Genomic DNA, 24919 nt, shown 5'->3' on the forward strand with positions numbered 1-24919 from the left:
ATCTATGGTCCAAATGTTGACGATGCAGGCTTCTTCCGTAAAATATTTGATAAACTACCTGACCTCTCAAGTACAAACCTTGATTATCGCTGGAGACTCTAATGCTATTTTAGACTTATCTGACGTATCTGGACAGATCTTCAAAAAAATTATCAAGCCCTTCAAATGCATCACTTTAAACAGTCTGAGTTGATGTGACAACGCTGTTGTTCCTCATTTCTTTCCACTATTTGATCAATGTCAAGGCCCTTGTATCCTCATCACCTGGGTACATGTGATTTGCTCTAATGCTGATTTTCGAAAATGTTTTACCATTAAAACAGTCCCTTTAAACAGTCTAATCTCCTCAACTACCATTGTAGACATTTGGCTTTTCCCGACACCCAAAAGATAGAAAGTACTCCTTTTTTTTCCAAGTTGCATAACTCATACTCACAAATTGATGAATTGAATGTATTGTTGCATCACCAGGAGTGGACAGAAATTGTCAGGTTACTGGAATTATTTATGAAAAAAAGGGATAGTCGAGGTCCAGACATAGATCAACCAGCTGTTAGTAGACTATTAGACACATGGCAGCAGAGAATAATGCAGGCAGTTCTTAATATTTCAGATAAGCCTAAGCAGTTTGCCCTTGAACTTGGCAACAAAATTTTGGTTCTGTTTACTTCTCTTATCAGCATGCTGTCAGACTAAGTTGAGATAATGTTTCATGACGGGACTCTGTTGGATTTTTAAAAAAAGGCATTTGATGAATTGGTTCAAGCTGTGAAGTGATGTCTAAAACTCTCACTGTCCCTCTCTCCACAGGAGGCGGGCTTCATAGGTTTCATGCGTAGCCTAAGAGGACGTGATCAGGAAAAGGTTGTCAAGAGGAAGGAGGAGCTCTGAGGGCGGCGTGCAGGGAAGGGGGGAGTTGCACTGCACAGTTTGTCATTGCACTGTGACCCTTGACCCCGGCAAGGGCCCAATCAGCACTGACGTGGGAGACTTGATGACCTCAGCGAAAGGCTATTTTTTTATATCGTGGTGATCACGTTTGTAATAATACCAACAGAGTACCTGCAGTGAGACCGACCACTTGAGACTTCTTTTTTCATGGATATTCTGATGGGCAGAAAATACACTGGCAAAAAAAAAAGTAATTCCTTTTTTTTTTTCTTTTAGTTTTTTTGCCCAAACACTGTGATAACATATGTGAAAAGCTACACCCTATACTTTATCTATGCAATACTGACCCCTGCTTAGCCCTATAGGGGTCTGTGTAACACCCATGGTGATGGTGGTGGGGATCAGTTGTTAAAGGTGGAGGCTGCGCTGTCCGTCACTCCACAGGGGTCCTAATCCAGTCCCATCAACCCTGCTCTTTCTCTAGAAAGAAACTAATTATTGACACACACCCGTTGGTTCCAATATTTTTACCTTCATGTCTCAAGTCCAGAACCATCCAGAATATTCCTTTGTTATCCTCACACATCGACTGGGAGATAACTGCATTTAACATCTAAAAAATTGCTTGTACAGTAAAATGTCAGTTGCTGTAGCAGTAAAGTTGCTGAAATAATGGCCAAAGGTTCAATATTCTGTATGGTTCCAGGCTCTCGTTATTAGTTTTGCTTTTAGAAAGTACTTTTTTTGCTTAAAACTGTGGCCTTATAGATATAAAAAATAAAAACATGCTGGAATTGCAAAAATAAACAAAAAAAGAAGGGAATCAGAGGCCTGGTGCCCTTGCAATTCTCTCGGGTTATGGACCAGAGCAAGTCAAAGAAAAAGAAAAAAACAAGAACATGACATGCCAAATATTGTTGCGCATTATTGCCCTTGATATTTTCAGGCTTTTTACATTCCCAAATATTAAAAACATTCAAAGATTTAACAAGGTAGAGCTCATTTACATACAGTAAGCATGGGAGATGCTAAAGTATGGAGGCTAAATATTGCATGATGATCATGAAATGTCCAAAATATGAACCTGCCCTCCCTCTGCTGAAGTAATCATGGATTCCAGCTAATATCCCACAATAATATCCCCTCTGCTTTTACACATTGTTCAGGGAGATGCTGGAAGAATTCAGACCTCTGGTTTACACTTTGGGCATTCAGGGTTTTTGTTTAAGGGTACCCAGTACGTTTTCCGCACATGCTTTTCCACTCCTTTTTTGCTGAACAAAACTACACCAAGGAGCCAAAAGGACAGCACTCTTGACAGTTCTGTCTCGATCCGTGTCTGCCTGCCATGCCTTGGCCTGGACGTGCTCTGCTTCAGCTAGCTCGGACAGTGCTCTCCCATGCCTTCCATCATATTCCGAGGGATGAATCCATAGTACATCCAAGGAGTAATTATGTGAAATGAAGTCTCCAGACCCTCTCCCACTTCTGCCAGCATAACACCATGATCATTACTTCTGTGGCCACTATAAATATTTAAAGGCTTATCTGTAGCTGATCTTGTGTTTTATTATTCAAGACTTTGGTTTCTTTCATTATGAATAAGGTTCTCAGGGATAGCGAAACACAATTAAAGGGAACTAGTTTGTTTGTAATTTTGCATTCCAGCTGAATAATTTTGAGCCCTTAGGCCACCAAATTAAATATTGTTTACATTTGTATCCCAAAAGAAAGAGAAAAAAAATCAAATCGTCCTTTTTCTGTGCTGTATCATGACAACGTGAATATTGTCAGTAGACGTTACTGAATCATTTTCTTGTCAAACATTATCATTGTGATTTTTAATGGATTCATTCCAAGTGAAACGGTTTCAAATGTTCTGGCTGGCACCAAACACTTATTTTGTGTTTAGTGTGATTATTAATATTCATGATATGCAAGAACATTTTGAAAGAGTGCTTTATACAGTTAAGTGTTGACATATCACTGTAATTAGGTGTTCATCTCCTCTCGAGGGGATTTCATTACCTTCGTTAGCTGTATCCATTTGTTTATATTTTCGAGTCTCCACAGTGACATCACACGTTTGTTGAATTATTAGAAAGACCACCTCTCTTATCCCAAAGGTATCATGTTGTGTGGGAATTTGTAACACTTATGCCAAGAAGTCATTGTTTCCTTTGTTGGTTTTTCTGTGTCCAGCCATACGTACAGTTTTTCCCCTTGCAGTAAGGACCTTGCAAGATAAAAAATAAAATAAAATTCAAACATTTCCCATAAAAAAATCACCTGTTCTTATGCAATGTACACGTCTCTGTTCTGCTTGTTGGTTATTGAATGATTTTTGAGCCATGCAATCAGTCAGTCCAACTCAATCTCAAACAGGATGATTTACAATAACTGGGGAGTGTTCAGCCACAACAGTGTTGTGTTGTGTGAGTGCACTGCCATGGTTTATCCCTGAGTGGGGAACACCTTTGATTGGCACACCGACCAAAACTGGAGAAAATGTACCTAAAGGTTGTGGATAGATGGTAACTGTAGAATTGCGAAAACTCACAAGACTTGCAGCCCGACGGCCTATCGAGTTAAAGTCCTAACCTCAACTACCTCACAAAGGTTTCCAAATCTATGGTTACTATCTAACCTCAGCCCCTTAAAACCTGTCACACAAGGTTTTACACTAACGAGGGGACGTGTTCAATTCGAAACCGCAGCAAAACTCTCATTTAATAAGCTCCTTGTGATGCCACCATATGACCAAATACCTACAAAACAATGATATTCCCATCAGCCTCAGCTATAGGCACTTATTAACAACACTTAAGCATTCACCCTTTCTCACACATATACTACTGTTCAAGGTGCCATTTGATATCAGTAAGGTACATTTTCACACTCAAGCAATTTGGTGTTCATTATCTTGTCCAAAAATACTTCGACATTATTACTGAACCACCGACATTCTCATCAGTTGGCACCCAGTCCATCTGAAACAAAGCCGTGCTAATATAATGTATGTATGTGAACATACTACAATTAGAGAGTAAACATAGTAAACATCACCCACAAAACATCTAGCTCAAAGCTCTGCTGTCTTAGTTTAGAGGACCTGGTGCAGCCGGCGACTTCAGTCTTGGTTTTATTAATTTACTCAGGGAAATGAATGGGAAGGCATAGTTAAACATGGCAACACAACATTTAACATATTGTTACTAAATGTTAATAAACAACTCTAATAAAACCGATACAGTAGCAATTATACTCAAAGTGATAGCAAGAAGGTGAAAAAAAAGTTTAATTTACATTATTATATAGTATGAACAATCTTTGTGCTGTTATGGATAATGGCACTCACCCCACATAGCAAAGATAGAGACACTGTAGATATATATTTTCACTGAAACAGCACTGAAGAATATCCAGGGCGTGAGAACATACTTAAAGTTATTTTAAGAAACACCAGCTACAACAGGCTTTGCTGTTGACACAGTGAAATAAATAGCAGCTGACCTTGTGAGGTCTCTGAGCTGATAAACAGTCCTGGTGAAAGCAGTTTTTGTGCCTGTTTATTTTGACATTTTTCTCAGTTCTGCATCGCAGAAGGGAGACAAATGGAGCACTCAGCAGATCTGACACTGAAGGCTTTATTAGGATAAATGGCTCCGGACCTAAAAGCGACCCCTGCTCACAGTGACGTCAGCAAAGCACCTGTCATAACTTCACAATGACAAGCATGTTAAATATTTACACTCATCACTTTTTAGGATGAAGGCCCTGGGAAACCTGTGTGGAGTTCAGTAGATCACTCTAAGCTGAGAAGTGACTTTGAGACTTCCTTATGTTGAGTGTTTACAGTAAAGGTCGCGCAGGTCTGCTTAGATAAAGTGCTGTTGTTGGGATGCATGCATTGTTGAGCCGTAGCAGGCTGATTAATGCCTGTGAGCACAGGCACAAACACACTCTCAATCCCAATTTCACTTAGAGGATTCTCAAAGAGATGGGGAACTTTTGCTCTTGCTTTGAATTGCTTCATTGCTTCTTTGTGGGTTGGGACAAACATTTTTACCTGTGAAAAATGAGAAATGGAGGGCACAGGGTTGTTAATACAAAGTCGAGGTCTGGTTGGATTCAAGTACCCTTAACAGAATCCATTTCCCTTTATGGATAATTGTGTTTTGGGCTCTTCAGGATTTTATCTCTGTGACATCAATCTGCCTTCATCCGCCTGCACGTCCTCTACCTCTCCTCTGCTTCACTGTCTCATCATTATGTTATATTTTTTATGTTATAAAAGCCCACACATGAGCCCTTCCATATAAGGGATGGACCATTTAAAAGCAACTTCTTCTTGTTGATCATTTTCTGTACGTTTGTTCCATCCCGTTATTTGTTTGCTGTTCACTATGCCAACGCAGGGACAAATTGGTTTAAACACTAGGCGTAATGAAGTAAATAGACCTCTGAGTTTTGGCTCAGGAGAGATAAAGATTTTCTTTAGCTCGCTCTTCACGAGGCAGTCATCAAGATGATTTGCATCCTTTGCGGAATGATCCATATGTTCACTCTCTGTGCTGTTTAATGGAGCTGTCAGTCAACACGGACAGGAACAACATTCCCTTTTATGATATTTTTATAGAAATCCGTAAATTAGAGTTTAGGAAATCCATCAGAAGTCTTCCGTGAAAATGTCAAATGTTTAGGGCTTGATTGACTGGTGAAAACATCAAGAAAATGAACAGACCTTTAAATGAACAGCCTCCCTAACAACCAAAACAAGAGCTGTTTCAGCAAATTGATTGCAAGCTTGATTTATGGAAACCTGTAAGGCAAATTGTAACTTGAAGTTTTAGTGTTTCTGATTGGAACATTTAAGATGAAGATTGAACACTGTGTAATGAATCTTATTTAATTATCAGAGTTTTAGGTATTATACAACTTCCGTTTACTTGTGGACTACCATTAGTCATACAGTTGATTATAAGACTTTTATTGTCAATTATTTATGAGAAATTCTTTTTAAGATCCCAAATTTCCCCAATCCTGCTCTATCATTCATTCATTTTGTGTCACCACTTTCATATCAATGACGCCAACATAATTTTCTTTATTATTTAAGTGTCTACAAACATCATAGTGTGATCTAATAACCATTGAACATATTCATCCTTATTTAGCTCCTGTTTTTGTCTTAAAAATTCTACTGTTGAATGTCCTTGCAGCACAACATCAGAGAAAACCCAAACATTTGAAATCACTCCACTGGAGGGTTTTAGTATTCCATTCAATTCTCGAGACTAATTTAAAAAGATGAATGAAATCAGGTGCAGCAGAGGCTCAGATATACTTCCCATAATGCATTTTGTTACGGTAAGACCCACACTGCCTTGTAAATGCTAATGTCTTTCAAACTCCGATGCAGGTTCTCTGTCAGGGGCAAGCCAACATTATCATATTACAACCATATGAGACTGCTTAACATATGCTTCTAAAACCATGGACCTTCTGCTTACAGCTTCTGCTTTCAGAGTTTTTCCACCAGATTTTGGTACACATGGTTCCTCCAGAGCCACAGAAGGCACATTACATTTTACTTGTACTCTTTATGACTACTCAAATGAACCGTCTAACCTGGTTTAAACAAATATAATATGTCAGATTAATATGAAATATCTGTTTTCTCTGCCTGTGTTTTGCTACATTTATGTCCAAGTCAGAAGCTACAGTATATCAGCAGCTTGAGGACACTTTTGCATGAATCCAATTTGATCTTTATGTTCCTCAGAGAACGTTTTCTAGTGATTTAGCTGGGTATATTTCCTAATATAAAATATTTTGATTCTTATGATCCCATGGGCTTCTTTTTAGCACCGCCCTGAGAATGTAATTACCACAATGTTGCTTGCTCTAACAGTTTTTATTGTTGGCTATCATAAACATTGGAATCTCCGAGGAAAACTTCAGACTTTAATTGTTATTATTATATTGATTCTCACCAAAGACAGATAGTCTTTAAAAAAAAATCACATTTCGAAATCAACAACCTGCAGTTGAACCATGAGAATATTCTGCAGGTATATTTTTAGATATGTCACTTTATCAAGAATTGCTGAGCTTAAAGTTGAAATTTATAATGATGACATCCTGTGAAATAGACAATTGGAGCGGATGCATTCCAATGCTGATGTGTTTGCGCATCTGTTTAGGCTGTGTCACTGTGAATGACGGCACTGCCTTCCTCACAACTGACACTCTCTGCACTAAACACTTGCTGAGACCTGTGGCTATTCATCAACTTGTCAGCAGCAGCAGAAATCCATCATCCACTTCCACTCTGCATGTCTGTCTTTCTCCCGTTCTTTTACGCATAAACACACACACACACACACACACACACACAGACCATGAGGGTATTATGGAGGTCCCTTCAGGCTGACATGTGGCCGGGCTCTGGGGAGATTGTGTTGGTATGTGTGAAGGATGAGACCACTAACCGTCTCTGCATTGTTTTTATTTCCTCTAGGCATAGCTGTGTTTTCTTCCATATTCCAACATAAACTTTACGAAAACAGGAACAAAAAATGCTGACACTAGTGGATGACCTATTTCAGGTCTGAGTGGAGCACTAAATCTTGGCAGGCTCTGGGTACGCATTATTCATTTTTCATTTTTCATGTTATTTTAATTTCAACATAAAAAAGTCTCAGCCTAAGATGCTCAGGAGAAGGGCTAATTTGTTGCTGGCTTTCAGAAGGAAAGTAGCAACTGGAGCAAGTAGAGAAGAGACAATAAAAAGATAACCACAATTAGGTGGAAATTTAAATTATGAACCATAGTATCTATCACGAAGTTAATGAGCTCATGAATATTGCCAGGCTCAGTTAAAGATAAATATACTGCATTAGCACACTGTTTACTTTCTACCCACCTTGATGAATTTTACTTATTGAGTAGTATTTTGTTATGATGTATTATCAACGGTAAATCCTGATCGCTGAGAGGTCTTTAATCAGGTATACATAGTCAAATAAATAAATAATTAGCAATATAATTTAATATACAAATATCTATATTTATCTATATTGGTAACATAGAAATTATGTTAACAACAAAATTGCATCTGTCATATTTTTTTATTTGAAACACAAAATTAAAAACTAATTAACAACTTGATTGATTATAACATTGCAAGAAAGAAAAGAACAAGATCATAAAGAGTAAGGATAATAAATAAATATATACACAAGTAAATAAAATAGAAAATAAAGTAAAAATTTTATTCATTTTAAAAACTGCAAACATAAATAAATGTATATCAGCTAAAAATTCTGCCACAGTATTTCTTAAAAGGGGGGGATGTATTCATAGTTTTTACTATTGTTATTATTATTATTTGTATTTTATTATTATAGGGACAGAATTATAGAGGGTCTGCAGTTCAACACAACATGAAACACTATTTATTTAGTAGAATCTAGAAAAATCTTCATGTTAATGTTTCCAACAAAAACAATAATTTGTTGAGTTTATATCAGTAAGGCAATTTGAGTACATAAATTAAAGTAGTATAAAAAATTGTAAGAAATAAAAAATGAATGAGGATAAATCAATGAAGTACTACTTTATTCAAAGGAAGCAAGACACGGATGTTAACTATATATCGTAAGAATTTCCTGTTAAAATAATCGCCTAACTCATTTTTTCAAGTTTTGCAGGAAACACAAAAAACTTCACCAAAAGTGTAACATATGACATTTATTGATCATTTCACTCAAAAAGGATGTAACAAAGGATGGCTATTGAGATAGTAATAACACTGTGTGTAAAATATGTAACTTAAGAGAAATAAATGACTTAGGCAATTTTTTGACCATGCCTTTGTGACTTAAGCAAGATATGGTAACACTTTATTTTGAAGGTGTCTACAAAAGAGTCACACAAGCCTTTCAGAAACATGACATGACAAGTATCATGAGCATTAATGTTACTTCAGAGTGTCATTAATGTTCATGACACATCCCATGTCATGTTTATGACATGCTCATGTCACCTTAGAATAACGTGTTACCAATATTAGTGTCACCAATAAAACACTGATAAACTAAACCGATAACTAAACAATCTCCCTCTAGCTCTTCTTTGCTGTGTTCTTATCTGATATGAATGTGGCAAATTGTCAAAGAAGTGATGATCTTAAAGGGGTAAAATCACATGATCTGATCAACTGAGGATGCAGGCGATTTTACCAAAGGTTGCCGGCGTCATGAGGAGATGATTTAGGCAAAAAAACAAAAAATTTGACAAAAAATGACTTCGGCGAAAATTTTAACAGTGACGTTATGTTTTATTATAGCAGATCATCTTTGTTTTTGTTTTTTTTCAGTGTTGCTGATGAGGTTGTATTTACCCACAATGCGCTGCGGAACAGCCACGTAAACGTAAAGAATCATCACCGCTGCCTGGGAGCCGTTAGCCGTTAGCCGTTAGCTGCCTCTGCTCTCTGCTCCATCACAGAGCTGCACATAACAAATGTCCACATGATGCTACACTCGTTTAGGTAGGTATTCATACTCAACTGATCACCTCAAATTGCCAGGCGTATGTTTTGTTCAGGTTTGCCCTGAGTTGTGGGAACGCAGAGTGGCTAGCTGTTAGCTTCATAGCATGCTAACGTTAGCTGGAAGGAAATACTATTGAACAAGCTAATTTAGTTAGCTGATAACGATGGCTAGCTAGCTAGTCTGCTCTGATTTCATCAGTTCGCTTATTTTCTTGTATTGCAATATGGGTGCTTGTTTTTTTTAGAAAAACAGGACCAAACAAGAAACTCGTAGCTAGCTAAAGCGCTAGGTTCCGACTCAATTTAAAGCTAACATATGTAAACAAATCTGGTGGCTAATATTAGCTAAATTAGCGAGAATAAACGCCCTTTTCTCAACCAGACAAGCGTCGTAATGTCTTGCTGTTCATTTAGTTAGTCAAGCAAGATGATAATGTTGTACTCTGTTGTGCTGTGCCTGCTTTGAAGCTTTGAAATCAGGTTTGTGTTATCGTGTAAACTCGCTGTGATTGAATACCTCCCACCTCTTCCTGTTCCTCTTCATTCAGTGTGGAGCTGTCCATGGTCCTAACACAACCGACCGCTTGTGATCTTTATTTTGAATGACAGAGGTTCATTACACTTATATTGTGTCACCAGAATTGAAATGTAGTGTGACCTGTTACCCTTGCTCTCTCTTAGTCTGTTGTTGTTGTTATTGATCCCAAGAGGGGATCAATTGGTGCTGCATCAGCACAAACACTTAAATGAGTACAGGTAAATATAGAACAAAAACACTTGTTTAGACTAAGAAAATACGTTTAAAAAATGAACCATACAATAGAAAGTACAGACATTATTAGTGAACATCCAATAAATCCTAATGATAACTGACAATATCATATAAGTAGGTGCTGCTGAATGTTTTACAGTTGTCAAATGAAAAATTTCTATTAAAAAAGTTCTTCCTCTTATCGTCCCTTTATTTATCCTGTGGAGCTGTCCATGGTCCCAGCACAACTGACCACACAACCACCAATTGTGTCTAATCATCATTTTGAACAGCAGACCTTCATAACACATTAATTGTGTCACCAAAATAGAAATGTAGTGTGTCCGTCTACCCTAGATCTCTGTTTGTCAGTTGTCAATAAAGATAGAGGAGAAAAGCCTTTATTGAGCCCCTCCTGGGATCAATAAAGGCTCTGGGACTGCATCAGCACAAAGACAGAATCGAGTACAGATAAATAGAGAAATTAAGAACAACAGTGAGAAAAAAATGAAACAACGTTTATTATACTACTATAGGTAGATAGATAGATAGATAGATAGATAGATAGATTGCTTTATTCATCCCCGAAGGGAGATTCGGTATAGACTAAGAATAGAAGTAAAAATATGACCTATTCAAGTACGGCCAGGTTTTATAGGTATCTTGAGGAAATGTCAATTAGGCAAGAAATGTATGGGGAACTCCATTAATAGCAATATAAGCAAATAGCAGTAAGAGTAAAAGAGACAGCAAAGGGCAGAATGAGGCAGGTGGATGTTTATAGTCACAGATTAATTTGTTCTGTGATATTCTGGGCTGTTTAGAAGCTGTTATTGTGTCTGTTACATGTCTTGAAAGGAAGAAGACATTTTTTTATATCTGTGTGAATGTAACTCATCAGTAAACTTAATTTGGACATTTTTGGAAAACAATCTCACTTGTTTTATAATTTCAAAATAGCAAAGGCATTTCAGACAAGTGGTTAAGCTAAAAACAAGGCTTATCTTATTTGTTGCAGACAAACATTTTGGCCTGTGAAGCACATGCGCATCACAGAACCTCTTGCTTTTCATTTGGCACCCTGCAAGTTGGACATACATCCAATGAGTTTGCCTGCAGAATCACATTGGTGTTCATTCATGGACAACAACACCATCAATTTCCATCATCAACTGGGGCCGAAATAACCACTATCGCTGCTTTGTACCTGTTGTGGAAGTCCCAGATACGTCGGAATACCAAACACGATCATATCTGGATTAATAATATCGTTTGGAGCTACAAACAGCTCATTGAATTTTACCGCCTTCCAAAGGAACTGCATCTGGATGACTGCCAGTACGTTTACTAGCAATATAAGCAAATAGCAGTAAGAGTAAAAGAGACAAAGTAACGTAATAAACGTACTGCAGGTGGTGCAGCAGCACAAAGACAGGAATTAATGCAGATAAATAGATCATTTTAATCATTCATTTTCAAAAATGAACACTTTTCACTTGCAACCACATTTTAATTATGAAACCCACCTTTTAAGATATTTTGACTGTATATTATCAAAAAGCAATATTTTAACTTCTTGGAAACTTTTTATGGGAAAGTATTACATATTTATTGAAGATATTTAAAAATATGTTATATTACCCCTCAATATAATATTATAGTGTAACATAATATATCAAAGTACAGCAGTATAACATAGAATATCTAATGTTATATAGTAAAGTAAAGTAAAGTAAAAGGCATATCCTAAAATAAAAACTCAGTTTTATTGATTGTCAGTAGATTAACATTTTATGACCATTGTCTTACATTATTAACTAATGTAAGAAAGCAGTGACTGAGTTTATTAACTAACCAACTTTAAGAGAAAAGGTAGGCACTGTTTTGCAGACATGAAAACACCTCTTGAGGGAACGGCACCTAACATACACTCCTCCACTCCTTTTGAAGTGTTCTTTGTTGTGGAAGAACTCCCTCGCCTCTCCCTTGTTCTGTGGGTGTGTTGTACACATGTGTCTAATAGTTTATTGCTTTTAAAGCTTTCTTTACTTACAAAACACACTGCAAATCCCTCCCGTGCTGTTTTTAAGTGCTTTGAAAGCATATAAATGGTGTTTTTTTTCTTCTTTATGTTTTTGCATAACAACAGTTTGGGTTTAAGGAATTATGCCTGGTTGTGGATGGTGTGACTCACACTGACTGTGCAACAACATCACTCAGCTCACAGATGAGTGAATTGAGTGACTAGTTTCATAGGGATCTTTAGGAAATGTCAATTAGGAAGGAAATTGAAATTGATGATTGCAAACAGACGAAGCAGACAGAAAGCGCATTAATAGCAATGCTAGCAGAAAGCAGTGCGAGTAAGAGCTTAAAGCACTTAAGGAGAGATCTTTGGAAGAAAAAATAACCCTAATATAAATATATTCTTAAAGAGTCTGCACACCTATTGATGCTAAGATAAGCTCTTGAATATCTCATGTTATGCAATGAATGCTCAAGCATTTTCCAGAAAGCAATAAATTAAATACAGCTGTTATTGCAGTTAGACAACTTTTTAATTATCCGTACAACAAAATAAACGGTACATCTTTGCCACCCATTTAATTTCTGCAAAATCTTGGAAAACTAGAGTGTAAAATTGTATTTCAGAAATCGGAACAGGCTTTGGCCTGACTCATGTAGGATGTCATGTTGGAGGCTAAAAAAGGAACATGAATGTTGTGAACAAAGATTAAAACGTGCAGGGCCTCAGGGACCATAACGAGGTGAATGCGAGGCAGGAGCAACTTATGAGTTCACATTAGAGGGGAGAGTCGCAGAGTGGCAGTTACACATCTGAATAGTTTTTATTCATTTTTTTTACGTTTTAGTTTTTTACTGTTTGATTTATATTCAACTCTCAATTAACAGCCCTAATGCATCTGAATGTCATGTAAAGCAGCTTTAAAAGTATTGGTTTGTATGACAAATTGTCCAGTGTGAAATAGTTATGACATTAAACAAGCATCTCAGGAGCAGAAATTAGCAAATGTTGCTTTTTCGATTAAGATGATGATTTATCAATTATCAAAATAGTTGCAGCTTAAAGACCAGTTTTGTTCAAATTTAATATCACTTTTATTTAGCCATGTTTTTAATCAAAACACATTGTTAATTGTTTGAAGTAAGAGCCTTGTATTGAACAACAGCATAACATATTATTTCTTCACCCTCAACAAGCCTTCTTCCCCTTCATTATGTCTGTGTGCAGGGCTTCAGTGAAATTGCCAGAGCTGTAAGATGTCGATGGTATTGTTCGCCTCTGTGGTTCGGGTCGGGGATGGCCTTCCTCTCTCTGCATCCACTGATTATGAGCAGGACAAAGAGCTTCAGGAAACCAAGAAGCACCTCAAGGGTCTCTCCAAGAAACTCAGCCAGTTCCCTGACCGCTGCACACTTAAGACTGGGCCGTACAATGTCAAGTAGGTCATATGGCATTTTAAATTCCCAATGTTTGGTCATTGTAAAGGGATCGTTACATTAAACAGCCATAAAGTTTATCTCAAAGTATATCTGTGTATGATGCCCTGTAAATGTGGATAAGTGTGAGTACTTGCTAGATGGGCAGTATTTGTGTGACTGAAATCATTCACTTAGCATATTTTCAACAAAATACAGCTTAGAGATTTAACTTTAGAGATTTGACACCCACGGGTGATTAAACAGTCTACTGCTGACAGTTTTTTCGGTTCTCTTCTTGACCCTCTAACACAACTTTGATGGAAAAATGCTTTTTAATTTGAGTGATTTGACAGCTAAGCCCTCATTTGAGGTGTCAAACTGTTCTAAAAGCCTCGCTGGTGCTCGGGGAAATGCTTTGAAACTCTCTCAAGTACTGTTTGTTAAGAGCTAATTAGTCTTATTAAGACAGAGAACACGAACTCAAAGGAAATTCAGATTCATCAACGAGCCAGCTTTGCCCTTTAAGAACCAGAATCTCCTTTTGATAAGAGTCTTTTTTATCAGTTAGAGCAGGAAGCATTCGAAAAAAGGGAAGACACCGAAGGTCAGAATGAGGCAGGTGGATGTTTATAGCCACAGGTTAATCTGCTCTGAACACAATCTCACTTGTTTTATCATTTCAAAATAGCAAAGGCATTTCGGACAGGTGGTTAAGCTAAAAACAAGGCTTACCTTATTTGTTGCACACAACATTTTGGCCTGTGAAGCACATGTGCATCACAGAACCTCTTGCTTTTCATTTGACGCCCTGCAAGTTGGACATCCACTGAGTTTGCCTGCAGAATCACATTGGTGTTCATTCATGGACAACAACACCATCAATTTCCATCATCAACTGGGGCCGAAATAACCACTATCGCTGCTTTGTACCTGTTGTGGAAGTCCCAGATACGTCGGAATACCAAACACGATCATATCTGGATTAATATTATTGTTCGGAGCTACAAACAGCTCATTGAATTTTACCGCCTTCCAAAGGAACTGCATCTGGATGACTGCCAGTATGTTAAACTCAAAATAAATAAACAGATTTTGCTGTGAATTAATAGCGATAAATGGATTAAAAGGATACCAAAATAACTATAACATGACACCGATCTGTACAAACTCTGTATTCTCTGCTTTGTCAGATCTGTCCGCTAGGCAGCAAGTAAACAATTTTTGAAATGGCTGTGTTTCCGAGCATAGTGTGGATCGATCAGAGCTATGCTATGCAGGAGATTCTGAACTGAGTGCACATATCTCTTTCATAGCTCTGCATGGACGGGCACCTTTCTGCATCAGTGAGTTACCACTGCCCTAGATCACAAGTAGGTGTCTGAGGTCCACTGATCAGGCCCCGTTGGTGGTTTCTCCCTCCAGGCTTAAAACTAAAGGAGACTGTGTCTTTTGAAGTTGTGGCTCCTAAATTTTTAAATTCATTCCCTTTGGACCCTTTGAATCTTCTGTCTTTTATTGTGAGGCGGTTTGTGATGTCTGCTATTTACTGACACCATATAAATGAACTCTACTTACTTACTGTAGGCGTAGTATTCAGTACACTCAAACGAATTTGACTCTGTACTAATGGTCAAGAGGGATTTTGTGTTTTTCACACAACTACATTTCTGAGGCACTGCAGCGGCACATTGACATGCTGGTGGCAGATTTGCCCTCATTCTTAAGATATCTTTGGTACTTATGTTTTTCTTTTGTCTAACCAAATGCTAATCATCTGAACTGTTTGTTGACATTTATGTTCCACATCAATTTATACATTGTTGTGATAACCGAGGTTTTCCCCAATTGTGCTCTGAGCTGTTCAGATAATATAGAAGTCTTTGTATCTGGGGAATTTAATTTGCGATTGGCATATCTATTAACACCGCAGGGCCAAAAGATAGAGTGCCTGCCGAGGTGCATATGAATGTCAATGTGGAATTGTGTTTAATTAGCTGTGAAGTGTGAATTTCAGGCACAAATGTGCTGAAATAGTCGCATAAACAAGCACAATCAGAAATGCCATTGTGGTGTTTTTAAAAAAGTAATCTGCAGAGTATTTAGCTTGGTGTCCTAATTAGAGTTTCCCAGGGTTTCTGTCAAGAGAAAGGAGCACAGTGCATGAAAAGCAATAATGTGCGTGTGTGTGTGTGTTTCAGTTTTACGAGCGCACTGGGTGTTGGATACCTGATGGTGTGCACCGCAAACTACCCCAATGTGCTGGCCTTCTGCTTCTTGGACGAGCTCCAGAAAGAGTTTATCGTCACCTATGACACAAAAAGAATCCGCAGCGCTGTGCGGCCGTACTCCTTTATTGAATTTGGTGAGTTCCATTGAGTTTTACTGCAGGTTTCAGCTAACTATCACATAGTAAACCTTACGATGTCAACCGCTCATAAATAACATAGGGAAAAGGTCCATCACAAAATACGAAAAATAAGAAAATGAGCATCATATTGAAGCATGTTTTAATTAAATGTGTAACCACTATTGCTTTTATTATAGACTTTAAAATCTTGGTCTTGCTTATGTTTAGGTCATATTTGCAGTTTTTAATATTCCATCTTCCTGAATGTATTTAAAAAAGCTGAATGGAACAAGATGCATTCTCCCAGGCTCAACAAAAGGTATTCTGGGAAATGCAATCTTATACATGAAAGAGGGAAAAATTGTATAAAAATACAGTAATGTTTAGTTATAAGATTTTTTGTGGTCAGATGCCCAGTGAAATGTTAAAAATGCTTGTCTTGTCCAACTTCTGCTCTCAAAACCCAAAGATATTCAATTTTAAATGATGTAAAACCAAAGAATGTCTGGCATATAAACATTATAAATTATTTAAATGACAAATCATTCATATTTTTTTGTTATTTTCTATTGATGGTTTTATTACTGAATCTTTTCAGAGATAAACTAGACAGAAATCTTGTTTTTACCCTGAGAGAAGGTGTGGCTCATACATACAAATGATTTGTGTATCTTCCTTGTTTGCTGCCTGTGTTATCAAACACCTCGTTGTGCTGACTTTCCTCCATCAGACACCTTCATACAGAAAACCAAACAGCGCTACAACAGCCCACGTTCCCTGTCCACCAAAATCAACCTGGCTGACATGCAGACAGAGATCAAGCTGCGACCGCCCTACCAGCTCTCTCCTGAGGACCTGCGGGCTATCAATGGATTCTCTGTGCACACGCCCTCTAAGTACAAAGGCATAGGTAGGACATGAGCAGCTGCCTCACACCTATACATGCTCCATCCATTCCTCATCACGACTACTACTACTAAAATTCCCTTCTAGCGATCAATAAGTGTTATCTTACTCTTATTACTTGGCACACTTGTAGCACTGGTCTCTGTCACACAATGACAATAGAAGGTCACTGGTGATTTCCTTCAGAAAACTGTATCTGAACTGGCTCTTCCACAAGCTTGTTATAATAGTTAAAGATTCAGTACATTATGGTACCAAAATTAATTCCCAAATGTGCATTTTTTTTTACTACTTTCCTGTTTTTGTACTGTGGTGCATTAGCACAAACCTTCACTTACAGTATTACATCAAAGAAGTCTATCTTTCTGCACAATTAATCAAAATTTTATCTGGTGCAATATCCAAATCAGCAGGAGTTGACATTTCACAATCCCAGCTCCTGCTGAGGGATTTTTGCATAAAACAGCTTTAAAAAGGGAAAGTTTTCTCACTGAACTTCTAACTTCTGCTAGAGATGGTATATGGCCAAAAGTATGTGGAAACCTGAGCTCACATGTCACATGATTGTTGAGAATGTCAATCACAAAGCATTTATTTTACGGCTGCACACTTAAATATTTATTATTTATGACTAATGTGCTGCGCACCTTGCATGGTGTGTTCACTTGTGTGTAAAAAAGGGCAATTTGGGCCTTGAGGTTAGGAATCAGGCTCGTAAAGGATCGCCGGTTCTAATCCCACCACTGACAGATCAAGGACTGAAGTGCCCTTTAGCAAGTCACCTAACCCCCCCACACAGCTTCCCGGGCACAGTAATGTGCTGCCCACTGCTCCACGGTGTGTTCACTTGTGTGTAAATTTGGATGGGTTAAATGAAGGGTTTGACTTTCCCAATAGTTTTATTGAAAAAAAATATGGACTTAGTTCAATATTGAAATTGCAGGAGACAAAAGAATAATGATGTAATGATGTAAAAATGATCATTTCCTCCACTATTGTGAATCACGTCACAATGGAGTTGAGTCGAAATCATCCCAATTAGATTTTTTTTCCGAATTATCCATTCTTAATATCAACGGCTCATTATTTTCACTTTAAAAAATGTACTATTTTTAAAACTGATATCAATAACACAATGTTTAATTTAAGTTTTTGCAAGTTATTGTTTTAATAATGACTTTTCAGTAATGAATTAGGACTAATTCTGTGTTTTCTCCACATTTTTCTTCACTTTCAATTATGCAAAGCTATTTCAAAGCTACCCACGCTATTAGAAGACATTTATTAATTTAAATTGCAGTGGTTGGGAAACTTTTGGCTATAACATAAAATCTGGGTGAATCTGAATCTTTCATAACTCATTCAATAAAAACCTGTAAAAAAGAAAAATGAAGAGTTTTAAGTAAACTGCATGGTGGTCAGATACCCCGTCGCTCACTCAGACAGCTCCAGAGTGCTCTGTGGCTCAGCCTTCCTGCCCCTCAGCTCCTCCAGACAATAACCCCCTTGTACGCACTGTCACACCTCAGCTGCCCCAAGCTAAGCGATGCCACCTCGGGTCACTCGGAGCTGTTGTGTTCCCCCTGACAGCCTCTTCAGGGCAGCTCTCCACGCTTTGTTCACTTTCTGTTGGTTGCCCTTGCCAGTCTCAGTTTTCAGAGAACATAAATCATTTTGTCCTGAGGGTTGAAGTATGCTAATCTGATAGTAGTGACGCATCACTCTTTTCCCCATACCAGAATATTTTGGAAGTCAGGAGATTTAAAAGCAATGTGTGCTCGGCTTCTCATTGCTATTCAAGGATTTGTTCTTTTTATCCTGCATATTGCAGTCTTTTTAAATAATTACATTTCAGAAAACGTATATATGTTTTGGAAAGCAGATTTCTTGTAGCTCATTTGTCAAGGCAAATTTTGCTGAGCCTGTTATACCCTGTCCTTTCTGTCTTCTAGCTCCCACACAGATGTTGGAGCCAGTGACTCTTCCTGGCATCGTGTCCTGTGTGCTCAGTATCCTCTGTGGAGGCCTGAACCTGCTGCGAGGTGTCCACGCTATAGAGAGCATACTGCAGGTAAGGACAGAACAAATTCAGTTTTTTCTTGAAGGGAAATGCTGGTTTTGTACGACGTTGGTTCTATTTTCATAGTTTTGGCTGTTGATGATATTGGTAACAAAGTTAGATAATTCTTCTAAGATCTGGCAATGTGACGACTTTGCTACAATAAAGTCAGACAGGGCAGGAACCACAAGCAGTCAGACGATTTAAACAGATTCAAACAAACTTCCAGGTTAGTCAAATGTGAGAATGAAAATCAGCAATGCAGCCTTTGTCAATTATTTCCCCAGACTATGCAACACGCTGCCCATAGATATAAGAGAAGAAAGCTTTTAAGAAAGCTTCAAACATATCTCTCTACCCAATCATTTAAATAGCTTTGCACTTGCTCTCTGCTGCACTTTTTAATACTGATTTTATGTTCTGATTACACTTTTATGTGACCTTATGCATTTTATGCATTTGTTTTGACAATTTTATATGATCTCTGCTGCACTTTTTATTTTCTGTATTTTTTACTTAAGAAAAACTTAATTCATTTTCAATTTAAACCCTATTTTACCATGTTTTTGTGTCTAAGTGACTAACTGGGACGGCAAACTTTTGTTTTTTAGAATCAGGTTTGGGTTGTAGTGCTTGTTTTGGTGACTGACAGGCTCAGACAGTTAATGTAATTGTCTAGCAACATTATGAAAAGCACCAAACAAAGAAATAAAATGTTTTCCTGTACCTATTTGTTAGTTATTGTGAATAACCAAGTCTTGCTTAAGGAGAAGTTTTGTTCTGAATTCTTGCTAGAGGAGGATTTATTCCTGGAGGACAACAGAGGAAACATGAATGAGAGATTTGTTGAGAGGAGTATTTAGAAGAGCTTGTTGTTTTGGAAGACGGAAATAGTAGCTGAGTCTTATCTAAAATATTTTCAATGTCATAGCTGAACATTTAGCTGATCTTTGTAGATGAGTCAAGTCTTTTCAGAACGAGACTTCTGTTTGAGAGAGACCTCACTAGACAATAACAAACAGACAAAATCAGGTGAATGGTAAACAAAGATGTTTTGTATCTCCGTAGGGTCCTTTCAGTAATGCCACAAGAGACAAAAAATCTAATAATCTGAGCCTGTCAGTGGCAAAAACAAGCACTTTTAGAGGACGTACATTGACAGCACACAATTACATTGCAGCCTGTTTGGCAGCTGCTGGTTCTCACTCAATATTCGCCTAATTTAAAAAAATTGTTCTCTCCCGATTAGTCACACAAAAACATGGATAATAGGATTCAGGTTGACAATTACATATATATTCCTTTAAATCATGCCCTGTATCACACAAGTTGTGTGTGCAGTTAGTGATTATTACTGACATTATGTGTGCACCTACTTTTGACTTTATTTTCGCAGCATTATTATACAATGTCATAGTTAACATAAAGGAACTAATGGAAAAAAAAACAAATTAGATCCAAATTGGCATTTTCCTGAATTCTCAGTCTGACATATTGCAATTCAGTTCCTTCATGTTACATCAAATTCTGTTAAACTAGATGGGACTAAATAAAAATTGGATGAATTTTCTTGTCATACTGGTTTTATGATGCCTTGTCTAGACATGGATGACTAGTGCTAAAAAAAAAAATCCCCTTTCTTCCTGCCTGCAGAACGACGACGAAGACTTTAATTATGTGATTGCCTTCTTCCTCGGCACAGCAGCCTGTCTGTATCAGGTAAGTGATAGTCTGCGGTAAGAGCAGCCCATCACTGGCTGACTGGCTGACTAACAGCCCTGCACTTTACAGCTCAGCAGCTTGTCAGCTAGACTAACATTAGCAAAAGCTCAGTGCCTTTCACCCCACTACTTTCTCTAAAACATTTTCATCAGCTCCTTTTCTGCTGCTCCTTATACTAAATGGAGCACCACAAATGGGTAGACTGATGGGGGGAACAAAGTTATCAGACAGGATTTCTTACTTACCGAGAAGACTTATTGTCCCGTGAAGGACATTAATGATGAAAACATGTCACTGGTCAATGTGAGTCTGATGTGCAGCATTCAAAGTCTTCTCTGTTCTCCTTGCAGTGCTACCTGTTTGCCTACTTCTCTGTCTGGAGGAACAGCAAGTCCTTCCTGGCGTTTGCACTCATCTGTCTGTCCAACATGTATTTGTATGAACTGAGGAACATGTGGCAGATCCTCTTCCATGTGGCGGTCGGGGCCTTCATGACCCTGCAGATCAAACTGAGGCAGCCGCTGGGCAAAGCACCAGACTACAATGTCTGACAAAGACCTTAAACACAAAGAACAAATGGGCCTTCAGTCTCTCACATGTCCTGGAAATACAGCGGAGACAGCACTGGGGACAAAGTGGAACCAAAAAAATAAAAAAACAGTCCTCCCACTTCAGGAAGAAAAACCAAAAAAATCTTGCTTCTCTCCATCGCAGCATCAATGGACAGATCTCAGTGTAAACTGGAGGAAACTCTGCCTGAATCGTTTAGGATTTTATTGGATTGATCTGCCATCATCGGATAAAGATATTTGCTTTTACTTCCTTTTAGCGCAGCCATAGTTTGGGTCAGAGTCCTGCATGTGTCCAGTTTAGCAAAACTTGTACTCTTCTTGCACCTGCAAAGCTAAGTATTGAAACTGACCTGTTATTTTTTAACATGCAACCCAACTTATAACAGAATACCCAGGCTATACACTCGCACTTCAGTTGTTACCAGGAATGCATCGTGCAAATATGAAACCTTCCAGTATCAGACTTCCAGGTGTTTTGTTGTTTTTACCCAAAAAAGCAACAAAAACATGTTATTTCTCTTACCTGTGGTGCTATACTAGAAAGACAAATAGGTCCTTCATGCTCACAACAAGATCTATGAATTATCTAGAGTAACTGGGTCATGATAAGAAGGCAGACATCTCTACAGCAGACGTCCACAGCACTCTGCAACTCAAACAAAACAGTCCAGATGGGTAGGTAGAACTTAAGATAAAAAAAAATATATATATATCATTGATTTTGGGGTAAACTGTCCCTTTAAGAATTTGATGGATGACAGCTTTCTGTAGTGGAGCTACAGACACACTTCTGGTTGTACCCACACATTGTTAAGATTAAATATTCAGCCCTATTATTTCCATGAGTCCAGCCAACAACTGATCTAGGCTAATACTCAGCTAAACACATGTTTAACTGGAGGTCAACACATACTCATCTCTATTTTATGTAAACTGTTAGGACTGACACAAATACTTTTGTAAATATGAACGTGAAAAGGTTGCAAGACTGGACAATTTCAATTTCTTGTACAGTTTTCCTCTCTCCCGTTTGCATCACAGACATCCAGTTAATCCTGCTTTTTTATTTGTCTGTTACATGCACTTTTTTGCACATGCACTTGTGCGTCCCTGACCTGGTGCAGGACTCTGGTTTTGGTCTTTGTTTAAAACTATGCAATGCTGCCTTGTGTGCATGGCCCTCATTTCAGATGTTGTATTCTGTATTCAGGAGCCAGTGACCACATGTTATTTTGCAGATATTTGTCATTTTGTAGACCGTTAATTTAGTTATTTATTACTGACGATGCGTGGTCATGTGGAAATATGTTATCAGTTTAATTTGTTTTTTTAACGATTGCTCCATTTTTTATGCAAACTGGCATCTAGTTGTCACCAAGTAATTCCTGCTCCTGTAGACACAAACAGTCTGTTAGCATTCATATCCTACTTCCTCACCCACACAGCCTCAAGCGTATGCCAGTGTCAAGTGACTATGTTAATAAACAGGTCTGTGTTGGCAGCAGTAAAGATCCGTAGCTTTGCTGTTGAAGCCAGAGGCAGCTCGTATCATCTGAGCAGCCTGTGGCTCCTTCCACCGAGCCCCTCGGCTCTGTCTGCCAATTACAAAGACAAAAAACATTTACCATCATTTCAGTCAGGAGATGCCACATGCATCGTGATTAGGCGGTGTGCGATTTGTTCTGGGAATTATGGGAAGATATTCTGACTTCCTGCATCATCCAAACAAATAATAGCAAACAACTGTAGAAGGGTAGAAAGTTGAGTCATGCCTTTATTGTTCATTGTTCATGCGTTGCTGTGCCAGTATTGTCCTTTTCACTCTGGAAGAAGTTAAAAGCCAGTATATGAGTACAGTTACGCAGCTCCACTCCATGTCCATCTGGCATCTACACTACAGATCTGTCAGGGGAGCGCTGCAACACTTTAGCTTCATATGATTCATCATCATGCTTCTCTGAATGTTCTTTTGCTTTCCAGCAGTGGTACCACACCTACATGACCTAATGGCTCTTTTTCACAATATGGCTCCGACTCAATTGGATCTGAGTTGAGCTCCTCTGGCTCAGATTGTTTGTGTTCACATTCTCCTTTTACAGCAAATGTGTAGTGGGTGTGTTGTGTAAAATAGAAACAGTGAAAGGCTTTTATAATAGTTTATGGAAAATGAATGTGATCATTTCCAGGTCTTGAAAACTTGGGAATGAACTCCTGAAAATGTATTGTACACATTTTTTTCACATTTTAATTTGTTTTATTTTGAGTGTTATATCACACCTTTTAAAGTTTCCCAGTCATGATTAGAATGCAAAAAAATATTATGAACAATTATCTCTAATGTTGGAATTCAAAAATGGGTTGGATTTACACTGGATTTAAAACATATCAGAGACCAGAAGTGCTTGAACTTTGTGCATTTTCTGCTGCACATGAAGACACATTGATTCGCCATAATGTGATCTGGTCCTCTTCAGTCCACTTGAAACATATCTACTCCTGTATGAGGATTGATTGTCTCTGAGCTCAACTATGGAACATTAAACATTAAAGAAATCTGGGACATTACAATGATATCCACTCCTTAAAATTGAATGTGGTCTTTTTATCTAAGCACTGCTGGGGCTTAATAAGGTGCTCGATCGATGAGATCTGATCCATCTTGCAGTGGTTGTGGGAAAAAAAAGAATTATGAAAGATATTAAAGGATTCAAAAAATCCTGTAATAAGAGGGACAAGCCTTGTTAATGTTAAGAAAACATTTACCTAACCTTGGAGCATACGTGGTAAATGAGCAATGGCGTTTCAGCTGCTAAATGAAGTAAAGCTGCTGAGTTTAATTCCCCCTCCTCCTTCTCCCAAGTCATTTTTTTCCCTCTTTGGAGCAATAACATGCAACAGATTGCCTCATGATTCACAAGCAGATGAAATGCTTTTCAGGAAGCACTTCTTTTTTTATTTAATTCACCAGTAATGGCACAAGAGGTATTACGAATATTATTGTAATTGATGTTATTTGTGGATACCTCATTATAAGGGACAGCAATTCCCTCCAGATGTAGATTAATGGAGCGGGAACATATTTTATTCCTAAACCGGAAGTATGTGGTTTCTCACGACAAATGGGAGCTGCAGGTGCAAATTGCCAGCTACTTGAACTTATTGTGCTACAAGTGAATGTCAGTGGTGATAATGTTTGTGTGGCAAAGCTCACACAGTCAGGGGCTCGCTGAAAAAGGTCAAAATCATTAAGTCTGACGTTTTTGTTTGCTCCTTCTGCTTAAGTTCCCCTGAGAAAAGCTGCGGTTATGGCTCCCGCCTGGAGTACAGCAGCCTTTTACACCATTACTGACCATTCTTTATACCCTTAAAAGTTATATAAAGATTTAAATGCAGAGAAATTAATTGGATTTACTTCCCAGCACCGCTGCTTTGATGCACATCATAAGATATTGAATTAACTAATAACCAGGACCCTTATTCTCAATGTAATTACCAGTGATTTGACTTCTGTATAAACATAGATATTAAAGCTGTAATGGATGAAGTAACACTCAGGGTGCTAAGCAGCTGATTAGCATTTTGCTTCCCTCTCCTCCATCATATATAAACAGTCATCATGATGAAAAGAAGACAAAGGACCTCATGGATAAACCGAGTGATGTAGTGC

The 24919-nt window shown here is 38.0% G+C and overlaps 2 protein-coding genes across 3 annotated transcripts in view; both read left to right on the top strand.

Annotated features, from left to right (window-relative positions):
• Positions 1–3191, top strand: part of pdia5 (protein disulfide isomerase family A, member 5) — a 60492-nt gene extending 57301 nt beyond the window's left edge. The window contains exon 17 of the mRNA XM_059342802.1: positions 811–3191. Within this exon, the coding sequence (XP_059198785.1) occupies positions 811–891 (81 nt within the window). The 3' untranslated portion in view covers positions 892–3191. The remainder of the gene's footprint in view (positions 1–810) is intronic.
• Positions 3192–9320: 6129 nt separating this feature from the next.
• Positions 9321–23839, top strand: sec22a (SEC22 homolog A, vesicle trafficking protein). Of its 2 annotated transcripts, none has more exons than XM_059343165.1 (7): positions 9321–9448; positions 13456–13666; positions 15845–16008; positions 16724–16903; positions 18852–18970; positions 20612–20677; positions 21031–23839. In XM_059343165.1, exons 2-7 carry the CDS (start codon positions 13485–13487, stop codon positions 21229–21231), a joined length of 912 nt encoding a protein of 303 aa, XP_059199148.1. In that variant the 5' UTR covers positions 9321–9448; positions 13456–13484; the 3' UTR covers positions 21232–23839. The 2 variants fall into 2 exon arrangements, with proteins under 2 accessions (XP_059199148.1, XP_059199149.1); XM_059343166.1 differs by lacking the exon at positions 9321–9448 and adding an exon at positions 11237–11540.
• Positions 23840–24919: the final 1080 nt, after the last annotated feature.

Source organism: Centropristis striata, chromosome 10 (genome assembly GCF_030273125.1).
Source record: "Centropristis striata isolate RG_2023a ecotype Rhode Island chromosome 10, C.striata_1.0, whole genome shotgun sequence".
Taxonomy (NCBI): Eukaryota; Metazoa; Chordata; class Actinopteri; order Perciformes; family Serranidae; genus Centropristis; species Centropristis striata.